General features: G+C 49.8%; 1 protein-coding gene across 1 annotated transcript in view; it reads left to right on the forward strand.

The window, feature by feature from the left end:
* LOC113242667 (long-chain-fatty-acid--CoA ligase ACSBG2-like) overlaps positions 1-7552 on the forward strand; it is a 58957-nt gene extending 51405 nt beyond the window's left edge. Inside the window, exons 11-16 of the mRNA XM_057311249.1 lie at positions 1010-1191; positions 1326-1559; positions 3649-3866; positions 5608-5747; positions 5905-6151; positions 7479-7552. Coding sequence (XP_057167232.1) covers positions 1010-1191; positions 1326-1559; positions 3649-3866; positions 5608-5747; positions 5905-6151; positions 7479-7552 — 1095 coding nt within the window. The remainder of the gene's footprint in view (positions 1-1009; positions 1192-1325; positions 1560-3648; positions 3867-5607; positions 5748-5904; positions 6152-7478) is intronic.
* The last annotated feature ends 7702 nt before the right edge of the window (positions 7553-15254 follow it).

Below are 15254 nucleotides of genomic sequence, written 5' to 3' on the forward strand. Positions count from 1 at the left end.
GCTTGACCAAATATCGATTTGCCAACACCTTCTCCTGGTGGCATGTCTTTTCATTTTCAAGTCCGATGAAGCCTTTTCCCGTTTCTTTCATGCGTGTGGTGCCATATGTAAGAGACCCTTGTCCGCCCTGGGGCCACAGAGGTCTCTGCCGTGCGCCCCACAGAGCCTCTGGTTTTGGCTTTCATGCTTAGGTCTGTGCCCCGTCCCGAGTTCACTTTTGTGTGTGGTGAGAGACACTAAACGGAGTTCTGGCTTTTATCTTTCAGGATAGGACCAGCCTCCTCGCCTCTGAGTTGCATGGGCGCTTTCACTGACTATGAATTGCTCATAGATGTAGAGACTCGTGTTTGGATTTTCTGTTCTGTCCCGTGGAACTGTATGTCCAGCCTGATACCCAAACCGCACTGACTGGACTTTTCTGGCTTTCTGACACAGTGCCCACTTTGCCCTTGTTTGCCTGACACATTCCCAGTTTTGTGACTGAAAACGCCACCTTCTAGGAACTCCTTGGGTTCTGAGCAAACCAGGACGGCTGATCACCCTATTTTAGAATAAATTTCAAAATCGGATAATAATTCTCCCCACTTTGTTCTTCTCTTCCAAAACTGCTTTGGTCATTCTAGGTCCTCTGCATTTCCATATAAATGTTGAGATGGGCTTGTCAATCCATTGGAAAGTCTGCCTGGATTTTGAAAGGGATTGCACTGAACCCACAGACCTGTCTGGGAACAAATCTTACATCCTTTCTAACAGCTGTGCAATAGTCTGCTGCATCCACGGGTCGGGTTTGTCACCAGTCTGTGCTCTCCACCAAATCCCCAGATTTCACCCACAGAGTGAAATCTGATTGGCCACCAGCCCACCAGTGGGTTGGCTCCCTTGGGTGGGGAGCTCACCCTGGTCCAGTCAGCCGAGCTTCTCCGGGGCTGAGCTGGCCGGCTGGGGAGAGAGGGACATCTGGGTTCCGGGCAGGGTGCAGGTGTGGCTAACCCAGCCTGGTCCCTTGCAGGGCACTCTGATCAGCACTCTGCAAGAGGTAAAGCCTACCGCCTTCCTGGGGGTGCCCCGAATTTGGGAGAAGATGCAGGAGACGATCAAAGCAAATGGTATCAAATTCTCAAGCTTAAGGAAGAAAGTATTTTCATGGGGAAGAGTTATCGGCTTAAAGGTCAATACAAAAAAGATGTTGGGGTAGGTGGAGGGTCCAGCGGGGCCAGGCAGGGAGAGGGCCATGGGGAAGGGGGCTCAGCCTTCTCCAGCTGGTGCTCACTGACCCCCGTTCGGCTCCATGGCTGCTGAGCTGCCCCTGACATTCTTACTCACAGGATACAGGACACCCCCATGAGCTACCGCATGGCGAAGGCCCTCGTGTTCAGCAAAGTCAGGAGTGACCTTGGCCTTGATTACTGCCACTTTTTTATCAGCGGGGCTGCGCCTCTTAACCAAGAGACCTCTGAGTTCTTCCTAAGCCTGGACATGCCTATAAGCGAGATATATGGTATGACCGAATGCACAGGACCTCACACTGTATCCAACCAGAATAACTACAAGATTCACAGGTACCAGCCTCCTGGGAAGACCCCCGGCCCTCCAGCAACAGGGGGTACTAGGGTTAAAGGTGGGAGGATGGGCGAGCCACAGGGCTAAGGTGAACCCTGACCTGAGAATGACCCCTGTTCTCCAGTCTCCAAGCTCTAAATCTTCACTACAAGAGAAGCCCCCATTTGTCCAAGAGCCCATGGATAAGGGCTCTTAGAATGTTCCAGGGTCTCCCCAACTGTCACCTGTGAGTTTTGCCTCCACATGGCCCCCACAGGCTCACCTCCTGAGGCCCTTCATCTCCAGCGCGCTCCATCTCAAACACGTCCATGGGCCCTTTTTAGCTTTCTCCCAAGCTCACCTAGCCCCAGGACGCAGGAGTGAACCCAACGACACCGAAGCAGGAAGAACACCAAAGACAAGCTCCACTCTTTGGGTCTGACAGCCACAGAGCCTCCTGCCGTCTCTCCTTGACCCCCTCTCTGCTGGCACATTGCAAGTCCAGCTTTCCTCTCATGCTCGGCCAGGTTCCAACTGCCGTTGAACTTGGCGGAAACGGAGTTCAATCTTCCTAATATGGTGAAACCATCTCCTGCCTTTTACTCTGCCTTGTGGGGGAGCTGTGCACCTCAGTGTCCCCCCTCCCCACTCCATCGTCCCATCCGAGGTCTATTTTTTGCATAACCCAAATGCGCACTGCAGTTTTTCCAAAACCAAAGAGTGGTCCCTCCCTAAATAGAAGTGACCTTGCTCCCAAACCTGGAGGAAACGTGCAAACTCCAGCCTCCATCTTTAAATCGTGTTTTCCAAAGAGAAATACATGCCCATGTCCAAAAACTCCGAAGGCATAACATGATACAGTGAAAAGCGCCCTCCCTCCCACCCCAAATCTTCAGGGGGTCTGCTAAGGCCACCATAACCAAGTTCCCCAAAACTTAAACAACAAAAACTGCTTCTTACAATTCTGGAGACAGAGGTCTGAGACTGAGGTGCGGGCAGGCTGGTTCAATGAGGGTGAGGGAGAATCTGTCCTGGGGCTCCGGCGTGTGGCGGTCGCTGGCCATCTCTGGTGTTCCCGCCCTTGTGGACGCATCCCCCGGATCTCCGCCTTCACCTTCACATGGTTCTCCCCGGGGGGCATGTCTGAAATAAAAACGTCCCCCTTTTTATAAAGACACCAGGCAGACTGGATTTGGGGCCACCCAATACTCCAGGATGACCTCGTCTGCATTTAACCATTACATCTGCAATGACCCTGTTTCCAGATCCGGTCACATTCTGAGGTGCTGGGGGTTCGCAACACAAAAGGTGCTGGGAGAGAGGGGCACAGCTCAACCCCGAACACCCTCCCAGAGGCCAAACCACACCACCACTGCTGTTGAGCTAAGCGGACATAAGCAGTGCATGGACATACGTACTTTTCTCCCCAACACAAGCATTTTCCATGTTAAAAATGAACACAAAACTCATCCTCTCTGAACTGTTACTTGCTATCTGGAGCTCGGGAAACAAATGAGGTCAGATAACCCAATGTCCTTCATTATCCGGGTTCGTAACAGGAACTTCCAATCGGTCTTGATTCCCATCATCCAAGCTCAGGAATCAAATGGATTTGGCTGGTGGGAGATTCCTATCTCGTAGAGAATGTTCCCAATAAGAAGCCCCTGCCCCATCTTTAACAGCTGCAGGGTGTCCCCTGGGTGCATGCACCGTCGTTTACTGGACGGGTCCTCTTACTGGTGGGTACTTACGGCTTCTTCTCCATCACGGGTCACCACAAACGAGGCCGCAACAAACGTTTTGCATGCACACCACCCACGGTGCTAGACCAGTTGGTAAAAAAAAAAAAAAAAATGGTACCTCAACACAACTTTCACGTACCTTCCTTTTGTTACGAGCGAAGTTGAAAAAAACTCTTTGCATACATTTCAAATCCATCTGTCTATCCTTTTCTTGGAACTATCCGCACACCTCCTCCTGCCCACTGGGGCCTGGAGAGGGTGAGAGCAGCGGATCCCACGGGGCAGCCCACGCTGCAGACCCAGGCTGACCTGGCTGGGTGACCTTGTCTCCCTGAGCCCTGGTTTCCCCCTCCCACCCTCCTGGCAGCTGCGGCAAAATCATGGCAGGGTGTAAGAACATGCTGTACCAGGAGAGCAAGGACGGCGTCGGGGAGATCTGCGCGTGGGGTCGGCACGTGTTCATGGGCTATCTGGAAATGGAAGACACCACCCGGGAGGTCATTGATGAGGAAGGCTGGCTACACACCGGGGACCTGGGCCGCATGGACAGCCAGGGTTTCCTCTACATCACCAGCCGTATCAAAGGTACCGGGGCTGGCTCTTTGGATGCTTCCCGCAGGCAGGCCCACCCTGAACGCTGAAGGGCCCCGTGCACCAGCACAGAGGCTCCCGGCGCCCCACCTTCCACGGGGGGCCCCACACAGATACACGGAGACACCCCCTTCTGCAGAGTCCAGCTTTTCCCTCGTGCCCCTGGTAGATGGGCCCGAGGGAAGAGACCCACGCTAGCCCTGAAACCTGTCTCCTTCCCTGTAACTCGGGGGGCATAATCATCTACACAATTATAACAATGAAGTGAGGATTCGAGGAGATGCTATGGAAGTCCTCCTGCTGAGGGCCTGACAGTAGACATTCTGGGGATCTGCAGGACATACAGTCCGTGTCACAGCTGCTCAGCCCAGCCACGGCGGCACAAAAGCAGCCACGGATGCCTAGCAGACAAATGGACATGGCCACGTGCCACCACTGATGTCATCAAGTTCTCACGTGTCCCTACTCCCACTATTCTTTGGAATTCCTTCCAACCATGTCAAAATATAAAAACCGTTTCTAGCTCGTGGCCACACAAACACATGGAGGGTTGGATCGGACTCACAGGCTGTAGGCCGCCGACCTCCGATGCAGACAGAGCATCTGGCAACAAGCCCGACACGGGCAGTAACCATTTAGTCAGTGAACCAGGTTGGCATCGTTTCCGTGCTAAGCAACAGAAAACCCTCCTGAAATAGGTGTGAGTGAAAAAGAGAAACTATTGGCTCAAAAATGGAGAAGTCCAAGAGGTCTCATGTCAGGCTCGGCTGGATCCAGGTGCCAAAATAACATCAAAGGAATTGCTTTACCCTTCCCTCACTTAGCTGTCCTCAGTGATGGGGCCGTTTTTGGAGAGGCTTTTCCCATTTGCTGACAAGATGGCTGCCAACAGTCTAGGCTCACCCTAACCACAAGGCACAGCCCAAGGTTTAGGTCTGGTTCTCACTGGAGCCCTTCTCAAGATGAATCTCTGCAGAGAACAGAGTGTGCTGACGGGTCAGACCTGGTCACATGCTCATCCTTGCGGTCCTCACCCAAACCACAAGCGTTTGAGATGGAGAGAAGAGTTCCCTAAACAAACAGCAGGGTTGGACACTGGAGTCACCGGCAGACACCACCACAGGTGTCCGTCGCAATCACATTACTACCGCTGCCTTACCCACCTCGGTACGGATGGCTGAAAGATCACGGTAGAAGACACAGAGAGCTGGGATGGGTGGGACAGGAGGCAGCCAGCATCCTTAGATGAAGAGCAAGTGAAGAGCAGATCTAGGGCTGGAGGAGGGGCTCTTGGGAGAATTTGAGAGGCTGGGGAAAAAAGTGATGCAATTCTCTTAAAGCTTCTCCTGGGCTTGCCAAGTGGTAGAAAAATCAGCACACAGACACGGGGCATGGCCAGAAGCACTGGACTATCTTCCAAGCCAGTTCCGGGCCCTCTGGAGGGTACGGAGGACCAAGAAACAGGCAGCGGATTATTACAGGCCGTCCAAGTAAAATGCAGAGGACTTGGGCATTTGCTGGGCATTCCAAGGAGACAGGGGCGGAGGAGCAGAGTGATGCTGGCTTGGAAAAGGGCACGGTGGGTGTCCCGGCCACGGGCAGGGGTCCTCCTCTGCTTCTGGGGTTTTCTGAGTGAGCAGTCATCTGTGTCAGCCTCTGTCCCCTCTGATCCTCGAAGGGGCAAGGCTTTTGTACTCTCGCTGTTGAACCTTCACTGAGCCATGCTTTATTCCAGAAATCCTTATCACGGCCGGCGGTGAGAACGTGGCCCCTATTCCCATTGAGAACTTGGTTAAAGAGAAGATTCCCATAATCAGTAATGCCCTGTTAGTGGGAGATGGGGCCAAGTTTCTGAGCATGCTGCTGACGCTGAAGGTAACGTGGTAATGTGGGTTTGCTGTCCTTCGGGGGGTCTCTGCCCCAGGGTCTGGAGGGTGCACCCCTGTGGGTTCGAGACCCACTTCCCGGTCACAGGCATGGCCAGGGAGTGTGTGTGGTCACTGGGTGTGGTGACGAGGGTGTCCCGGGGCAGTGTGAGGTCGACGGGAAGAGCGGAGAGCCACTGGACAAGTTAAGCTTGGAGGCCATCCACTTCTGCCGGAAACTGGGAAGCCACGTGTCCACCGTCTCTGAGATTTTGGAGCTGCAGGACCCCCTGGTCTACAGGGCCATCCAGCAAGGCATAGACGCTGTGAATCGGGAAGCCATTTCCAATGCGCAGAGGATCCATAAGTGGGTCATCCTGGAGAAGGACTTTTCTGTCTCCAACGGAGAACTGGGTGAGCTGCTTGGAGAGCAGGGGGCCTTGGCACTTGGAGGCTGGTCCCTTGCTAGTGTCCAGGGCCACATGGAAACTGAGGAAATGTGCCCTTTCCTGGAGGTCTGAGGGTCTACTTCCAGCTCACTGGAGTACAGCAACCCCCGCCCAGGCTGCCCACATCTCACACACACACACACACACACACACACGCACACACACACACACACACGGGTCCCTTCTCCCCAGGGCAGCACATCCCCCGCTCTAGGAATAAAAGCCCAACTCCTCACTATGGCTCTGCACGAGCTGTCTCCTGCTGACCTCCTCTTCTTAGGCTGCCCCCACTGCACGGGCGTCCGCACCATTCCCACAACTCTCAGGCACAGCTCCGCCTCAGGCCTTCACACCTGCTGCTCCCTCAGCCTGGAATGCCCTCCCCCCTCAATTCTTTGGCTCCTTCTCATGGTCCACGTCTCACCCTACAGGCCACTTCCTCGAGCGGCCTTCGCCGACCATCCTGGCTAATGTGACTCACCGTCGCCCTTAACAGAGCAGCCCTGTAGCTCACCATCCCCCCTCCTACGCTGCTGCCGTCTTGGCCCCGTAACACACCATAGTCTGAAATTACCCTACGTATTAACTCATCTGTGTCTGTCTGCCCCATGAGGGGAGGGCTCACTCCAGGGTGGGAGGGGGTCTTGCTTTCCCTCAGTGTCCTTTCTGGGGCTTTCTCTCAGCACTCAGCTGTAACCTGACGGCATGGATTGCAGAGTGAGAGTGACAGCAAGCGTGTAGCCTCCAACAACTTGGGCTCAAATCTGGTCCCCTCCAAGTGACTTGTCCCTCCGATCCTTGGTTCTTCCAACCATGAGTTGAATATGCAGTCCTCGTGGGGCTGCTCAGGACGTAGCTGGGACAGCCTGAACCCCACAGTGACTCAAAGCCTGTGAGCAGCCTGGGGCGTGGATCAGGGCCTGAATTCAACTCTTGCCCTTGCCATGCCCATGCCGGGTCCACTTGGAGCAAGTGGCCCTCTCTGAGCCCATTTCCTCACCTGTAAAATCAGGGGGTGGTATGCCTTCGTGGGGTGCCCCGGCCGCATGAGGCACAGAGTCCGGCATGCGTATGCCCTGCCAGTCACACGGTCCTCACCGCAGCCCGGGGTGAGGAGAGCGTTCTGTCACCCCCACACTGATGGCGAAGGTGATGCACTCACCAAGTCGATGGCAGAGCCGGCCCTGGCCAGCCCCGGCCTGCCGCAGTCACGGGACCCTGTTGCCCGCACACGGGACACGTGGACTTCTGTTTCATCCCCACATCTGAACTGGTCTCTCCTTTCTTGATAGGTCCAACAACCAAGGTTAGGAGACATTTTATCACCCAGAAATACAAAAAGCAAATTGAAAAATTCTACCACTGACTTCTCTGGTGGAGCTGCTCCTGGCTGTCCCAACGGTAAGACTGGCTTTGCTGGGCTGTGCCCCGAACGCATCCACCAGCGGTGGGGTCCCCTGTGTGGCTCTGAGAGCAGAGCACGTGTGGTTGCCAGGGATTCTAGATCTGACGTGACTCATGGTTTCTCTACCAGAAAAATGCCCAAATGGTAAACTAGCTTCTCTGGAGCAGGCCGTTGTCAGAAACTTCGGTGGGGAAAAGTGCTACTCGCCAGGAACCCAAGCAATGAGGCGTGTTGGCCCATCACAGAGGGTAAGGGATGGGGATTTGAACAACACCCACCCACCCACCCCTGTTCCTCTCCTCTCCCCAAGTCTCGTCCACAGGAGCCCCTCAACACCAGGGGTCACTGACAGGTTTGGGGGAATTCAGTTAGATGCAAGAGCAGAAGGACAGAACGAATTTTCAGTTGTCCCAAAGGCCCCTTGTAATCCTTTCGTGGTCAAATCATTGAATTCTGAGGCTCCCAGCCCACTCACCCACATTAGCTTGCGAGGGCTGCCACCGCAACATACCAGGCTCACTGGCTTCCGCCACAGGAATTTAGGTTCTGCGAGTCCAAGAGCAAGGCACTGGCTGGCTGGCTTCTTCTGAGGCCTCTCTCCTTGGCTTGTAGATGCCCTGCCTGTGTCCACATCCCCCCCTTTTTTACAAAGACACCAGTCATACTAGATCATCACAGATCCCTGAATTCCTGTGAACCTTCAAGGTGTGATCCCAGGGAAGCTTATGGGCAGGTCTATAAAGAACTGCTTGTTTCGAAGAGAGATCTCATCTCATGGGTTCCAATTAGACTTTTTTCTCCCCAGAGGACTGACTGAGACTTCAGAAAGAAAAGCCTTCACGAGCTTGAAGCAGTGGGTCCCCAAACCACTTCATCTTCCTGGAAGCAACCTGGAAACCCTCCCAGCAAGTTCTGACAATAAAGCACGTCAGCATCCCATGTCCTGACGTTTGGCCCCGGATTCAAACATTTTGTCCTTTGTTGAGAAGTTCAGGCTCTGAAATCAGTTCCGGGGTCAAATTCTGACTAGCTATGTGAGCTCAACCTTCTGCGTCTGGAGGGGGTACAGACCCCCACCTCACGGGGGAGCTGTGAAGGGGCACCGAGAAGGCAACTGGCGCGCCGTTGCTGACACCCGAGAGCCCTCATTACAGGTGAACTCTTACCAGCAAAGGGCCAATCCACAGCGCTGGTCCCTGGAAGGTCAGTGGAAAGGACACCTCCCAAGCCAGAGAAGGGCAGCCTACCAGGACAGGAGAAGGAAAACTTCCAGTCTCCTAAGGTTCTAGATGCCCAGGGGCAGCCCAGGGCCCCTTTTCTTTCTAAAATATAAAATTATAAATAGATTGGAAAGGTATGAAGACCTTTGCCTCGCAAAAAAAAACACAACAAACCACTAATGCAATGCACATAGGCTAACGTCATTTTTGATGTCCTTCTCATCTACCTGGTAGGTTTTTAATTTTACTTTTTTCGTATATAAAAACAGTCTATCCTCCTTATTTTTTTTTTCAGCTTCTGTACTTGCAAGTTTGCCTGCTCACTAAAATTTGTTTGTAACCCCCAAATCAGCTCATGCGTAAATGCACGGCCTTCTGAGGATCTATGTAGAGTCATGTTTTTGTGTTTCTGTTGAGTGATGTCACTGTTGAAAGTGGTCGCCACGTCTAATGCCGAAATGCTGTCTAGTGTTCCTGAGCACAAGGCCATGAGGAGCCCAGGGGAAAAAATACAGGTGTTAGATAAACTTCATTCAGGCATAAATGACAGTGCTGTTGGCCATTAAGTGCAATGCTAATGAATCAACAGTGTATTAAATAAAGTGTCCCTGAACAGAAAACACATACAATCAAGGTTAGGTAGTGATCAAAATAGTTGATAAAAATATTGTGACCAGAGGCTGCCAAGAACCTGACTCCACATTTCCATTAAAAGCAATGGTTCTATTATTTTCAATAATTCAGTGTTCACAGCACTTTTATAAACATAAATACCACAAATAACAAGCATTGACTATATAAAAATATATATGTATGTCACGATAGGAAAAAAAATGTGTGTGTGTATGTGTGTGTGTGTGTGTGTGTGTGTGTGTGCGTGTGTGGTAGGGAGGGGAGAATTCATTTTTACATATAAAAATATATTCTTCCAGGGGCGCCTGGGTGGCACAGCAGTTAAGCGTCTGCCTTCGGTTCAGGGCGTGATCCCGGCGTTATGGAATCGAGCCCCACATCAGGCTCCTCTGCTAGGAGCCTGCTTCTTCCTCTCCCACTCCCCCTGCTTGTGTTCCCTCTCTCGCTGGCTATCTCTCTCTCTGTCAAGTAAGTAAATAAAATCTTAAAAAAAATATATATATATACATATATACATACATACATACATATATATGTATGTATGTATGTATATATGTATATATATATATATTTTCTTCCAGGCAGGGGCCAGTTAGCCCAGAGGCTGAGAATGGGGAGGGGGCAGGGTGGGCAGCTGCACGGAGAAGCAGGGGGCAGGCTGAGAGGCCAAGGCTGTGGGACAGAGGGGAACCCAGAGGCGGCAGGCTGAGGAAAGGAACAGTGTGGTTAGGAGGCTGGATACATTGAGCAACTAAGTAAAGAGATTTTTAAAAAGTGGAAGCTAAGTTTCTCACTGGCAGAGAAGACGTTCAGGAAAAGGCTAGAAAGAACCATGAGGTGTTTGGACTGGAGGTACTGGTACAAACTCCCAGTTTTATAATATATATATGCACGGATACAGAACTATAGACGTGTGCTATACATAAACGTATCTACCTACGTGTGTATGTGCACACTCAGTCATGCATACATGCACGTATGTTTTCTATCTCTGCCTGCTCTCAGGGCCCGGCAGCAGTGGGCACGCTGAGTGCCCAGATCTTGGTTTCTAAATCCCATCTACTGCTAAAAGGAACCAGGCATGTTTGGGGAAGTGTCTGATTCCCAGGCTAAGAAAGGCAATGTGTAAGAGGAGCCTGGAATATCTTGCGTCAGAAAGTTAAAAAGTACAAAAAAAAAAAAAAAAAAAAAAAGTAAAGAAAAGAAAGAAAGAAAAAGGAAGGAAGGGAGGGAGGGAGGGAGGGGTGGGTGGGACCTGTCCGAGGGCCAGAGGAACAAGCCTGAAGGGCTTTCCGCTGGCCACATGGGGGGCAATTTGCATACCAAAAGTAACAGATTCCAGCCCACTGAATAACTGGTTGTCATGACTATACTACAAAGTCACGAATAACACAGAAGGAATGATGCGATGAGAAAGTCTCATGATGCAGGAGGACAAACAGGAGCTTTCAGTGGGTACCCAGGTCACTGGCTGGAGCTTTGATGCTAGGGAAGATACTGGTGTAATCTCACAATACCTCCCCACACAATTCTGATCGATTATAACAGCAGGAAAGATAAATTTAAGGTGGGGGAACCTGAGAGGCAGCAACTTGACCAGGTGGTCAAGGTTTTCATCACCTCCTGATAACCATGCTAAAAGGAGCACAGCATGGTTTCCTGCCATGTTCCTTCCGAGAGAGCTGTGGCGAGTCGGAGGGACTGGGGGCTGAGCGCGAGCTCTGCTGTACCCAGGCAGCACTTCGGTTCCCATGCAGCAGAAGCCCCTCACAGAACGAGACTGTCCAGAGGCAACAGCACAGAGCCAACCACCCAGGAGGGGAGGAGGGCAAGGCCCCACCCCAACACCCCAGGGGGAAGGGGGCTTATTTGTCTAAGTGGCATTGCCTGCAGCTCGGCAGGGAGTCTTGGGCCGGAGAGCTCCAAAGGGCACAGCATCCTGGGCTCTGTTAGAGCTCTGGGGTTTGTCTTCTATATGGTGCATGCTGGGTGCGGCTTCAAGTGATATACAAAGCACGCAGGCTCTAAGTGGCTAAAAATACGCTTATGTAAGATATATTTGAAACAACCGCATGTGTAAGAAACCGAGTTTGCTACTACCTTTCCCTTCCAATGGTGTATAATGATCTCTCTCTCTCAGATAAATAAATCTTAAGAAAAGAAAAAGAAAAACTAAAAGAAAAAGGAAAGGAGGAAGGAAGGAAGGAAGGAAGGAAGGAAGGAAGGAAGGAAGGAAGGAAGGAAGGAAAAGAAAGAACAAAAGAGGGGCGCCTGGGTGGCGCAGTCATTAAGCGTCTGCCTTCAGCTCAGCGTGAGATCCCGGTGTTCTGGGATCGAGCCCCGCATCAGGCTCCTCTGCTAGGAGCCTGCTTCTTCCTCTCCCACTCCTCCTGCTTGTGTTCCCTCTCTCGCTGGCTGTCTCTGTCAAATAAATAAATAAAATCTTTAAAAAAAAAAAAAGAAAAAAGAGAAGAAAAGAAAAGAAAAGAAAAGAAAAGAAAAGAAAAGAAAAGGAAAAGAAAAGAAAGACAGACTACTGATAATCTGGTGGGGGTGGGGGGGCAGTGGACGATGGAGGAAGTGATCTCCATAAAGAGGACAGAGCGTTCTTTGTACTGTTTTGGAAACTTTCCTGTGACCCTCAAATCTATTATTTCAAAATAAATTATTTAAAAGGCATATTAAAAGAGATATACTTCATTTTTCTCCCGATTAAAAACATACGGTATAGACACCTTTTCCTGTAAAGACAAATACAACCACCCCACTTGCTCTAACTACGGCCCAGTGCTCCAGAGTAGGGCTTCTGCACGGCCCTCACCCGTGCCCCTATCACTGGACATTTAGGTTGTTTCCACCTGTTCGCTAACACCATGCCACGGTGAAGGCCCTTGTATGCGCCGCCCCGTGCAGAGCCTATCTCGTCAGGTTCCATCTTCGTTACACCAAGGATTCTTCTGGCCTCTCCGCTGTAGTCACCAAGGCCAGCACTGAGTTCGGCTCTCAGTTAATTGACCGTGCTGGCAAGCAGAACGACTCCCGACTGCCTGGGCTAGTCTAACAATCCTACAGTCTCTACTCAGCACATTCTGATCAATTCATTTCTTCTTCCCTGGGGCAGCGCCCTCAGGATCCAATCCCACAGACGGTACCCGGAGTTTCTGCCCAATAGAAAGGACCCAAATCTTGTATGTCTTTTGCGATTCTTCTCCAAGGTGTCTTTGTACGTGGCCTCCTGAAGTACCTGGAAGCCTGACTAGCTTGAGCTAGCATGAAAACTGGCTTCTACTGCAACATGACTGCCTCCAAATGCAGGAGTGCTGCCTTTTTCCCCCTGGCTTGGGAGCCTGAGTGGGATTTAAGAGTTTGGGGCACTCGTACTCTGAAAACTACAGAACGCTTAAGAAAGAAAGTAAAGAAGACACAAAGAAATGAGAAAACATCCCATGCTCATGGATTGGAAGAACAAACACTGTGAAACTGTCCATGCCGCCCAAAGCAATCTACACATTGAATGTAATCCCTATCAAAACACCACCAGCATTTTTCACAGAGCTGGAACAAATAATCTTAAGATTTGTATGGAACCACAAAAGACCCCAAATAGCCAAAGCAACCTTGAAAAAGAAAAGCAAAACTGGAGGCATCACGATTCTGGATTTCAAACTACATAACAAAGTTGTAATCATCAAGACAGCATGGTTCTGGCACACACAAAAAAACAAAACCAGTATGGTTCTTGTTACACCAGACACAAAGATAGACTCAAAATGGATGAAAGATCTAAATGCAAGACAAGAATCCATCAAAATCCTAGAGAACATAAGCAGTGACCTCTTTGACCTCGGCCACAGTAACTTCTTGCTAGACATGTCTCTAAAGACAAGGGAAACAAAAGCAAAAATGAACTATTGGAACTTCGTCAAGATAAAAAGCTTCTGCACAGAGAAGGAAACAATCAACAAAACTAAAAGACAGCCTACAGAATGGGAGAAGATATCTGCAAATGACATATCAGATAAAGGTCTGGTATCCAAGATCTATAAGGAACTTATCAAACTCAACACCCAAGAAAACAAATAATCCAGTTAGGAAATGGGCAGAAGACATGAACAGACTCTTCTCCAAAGAAGACATACAAATGGCTACAGACACATGAAAAGATGCTCCACATCACTCGGCATCAGGGAAATACAATCAAAACCACAAGGAGACACCACCTCACACCAGTCAGAATGGCTAAAATTAACAAGACAGGAAATGACAGATGTTGGCGAGCATGTGGAGAAAGGGAAACCCTCTTACACTGTTGGTGGGAATGCAAACTGGTGCAGCCATTCTGGAAAACAGTATAGCAGTTCCTCAAGAAGTTAAAGATAGAGCTACCCTATGACCCAGCAATTGCACTACTAGGTTTTTACCCAAAGGATACAAACATAGTCATTCGAAGGGGCACCTGCACCCCAACGGTTATAGCAGCACTATCAACAACAAATTATGGAAAGAACCCAAATGTCCACTCCCAGATGAATGGATAAAGAAGATGTGGTGGTCTACACACACACAGACACACACACACACACACACACGCTGGAATATTACCCAGCCACCAAAAAGAATGAAATTTTGTCATTTGCAAGGACATGGATGGAGCTAGAGTGTATTATGCTAAGAGAAATGAGCCAGAGAAAGACAAATACCAAATGATTTCACTCCTATGTGGCATTTAAGAAATAGAATGGATGAATGTGAGGGGAAGGGGGAAAAAAAGAGAAGGAGAGAGGGAGGCAAACCATAAGAGACTCTTAACCATGGAGAACAAACTGAGGGCTGCTGGACGGGGGAGGTGGGTTGGGGGATGGGCTAAATGGGTGACGGGTATTAGGGAGGGCACCTGTGTGGTGAGCACTGGGTGTTCTATGCAAGTGATAAATCACTCCCAAAACCAATACTACACCACATGTGAACTAACTAGAATTTAAATAAAAATTTGAAAAATAAATAAATAAAATAAAAATAAATAAATAGAAGTTCAGGGCACTCAAAATCGTACAGTCTTCCTCCCAAATTACACCATTCCAATATTTCCATTCTCAGGGTATTGTTAACTCAAATAATGCCCTAATTTTCACGCAAAGATCTGGCAAGGCTGTGAGTTCACACCATGTAATAATTCAGCGACCTACAGCTGGAAGAGGTAAGAAATCACTGAAAGCATCCATAGAACAGATTCTCTGAACATGAGCTGAGATAAGAATTTGAACTCGGAGCCTGTCATTTTCGTAAGCCCTCCCAGTGCAGCCATAAATAGCCTGCCTGTTCAGAGTCCTTATAATTCTTGTGTCTCCCATAATGACCTACTCTTCCTGTCCTGTCGTCCACCAGATCCTTGCCTTAAATAAAAGAACAAAGATGAGGGACTTTCGTCTTAACAACTTTCCATAATGCTATTGACCGAGCAGTGTGGTATGAGATCAATTAGAGAGTACAGAAATGAAAACTCACATTTATGGCCAACTAATTTTTGATAAAGGTGCCTCAGTGGTTCAATGGGGAAAGGGCCGTCTTTTCAATGAATGATGCTGGAATAATATGCCGCTAACTCAAAACGTATCATACGCCCAAACATAAAAGCCAAAACTACAAAACTTTAGGGGGAAAAAGAGAAAATCTTTGTGTCCTTGGATTAGGTAAAGATTTCTTAGACATGAGAGCAAAGCACACACCATAAATGAAAAGAAATGACACAACTGGGCTTCACTGAAATTAAAAACTCTCGCCCTTCAAAACAGACTGTCAAGGGGGCGCCT

Source organism: Ursus arctos, unplaced genomic scaffold (genome assembly GCF_023065955.2).
Source record: "Ursus arctos isolate Adak ecotype North America unplaced genomic scaffold, UrsArc2.0 scaffold_14, whole genome shotgun sequence".
Classification (NCBI taxonomy): Eukaryota; Metazoa; Chordata; class Mammalia; order Carnivora; family Ursidae; genus Ursus; species Ursus arctos.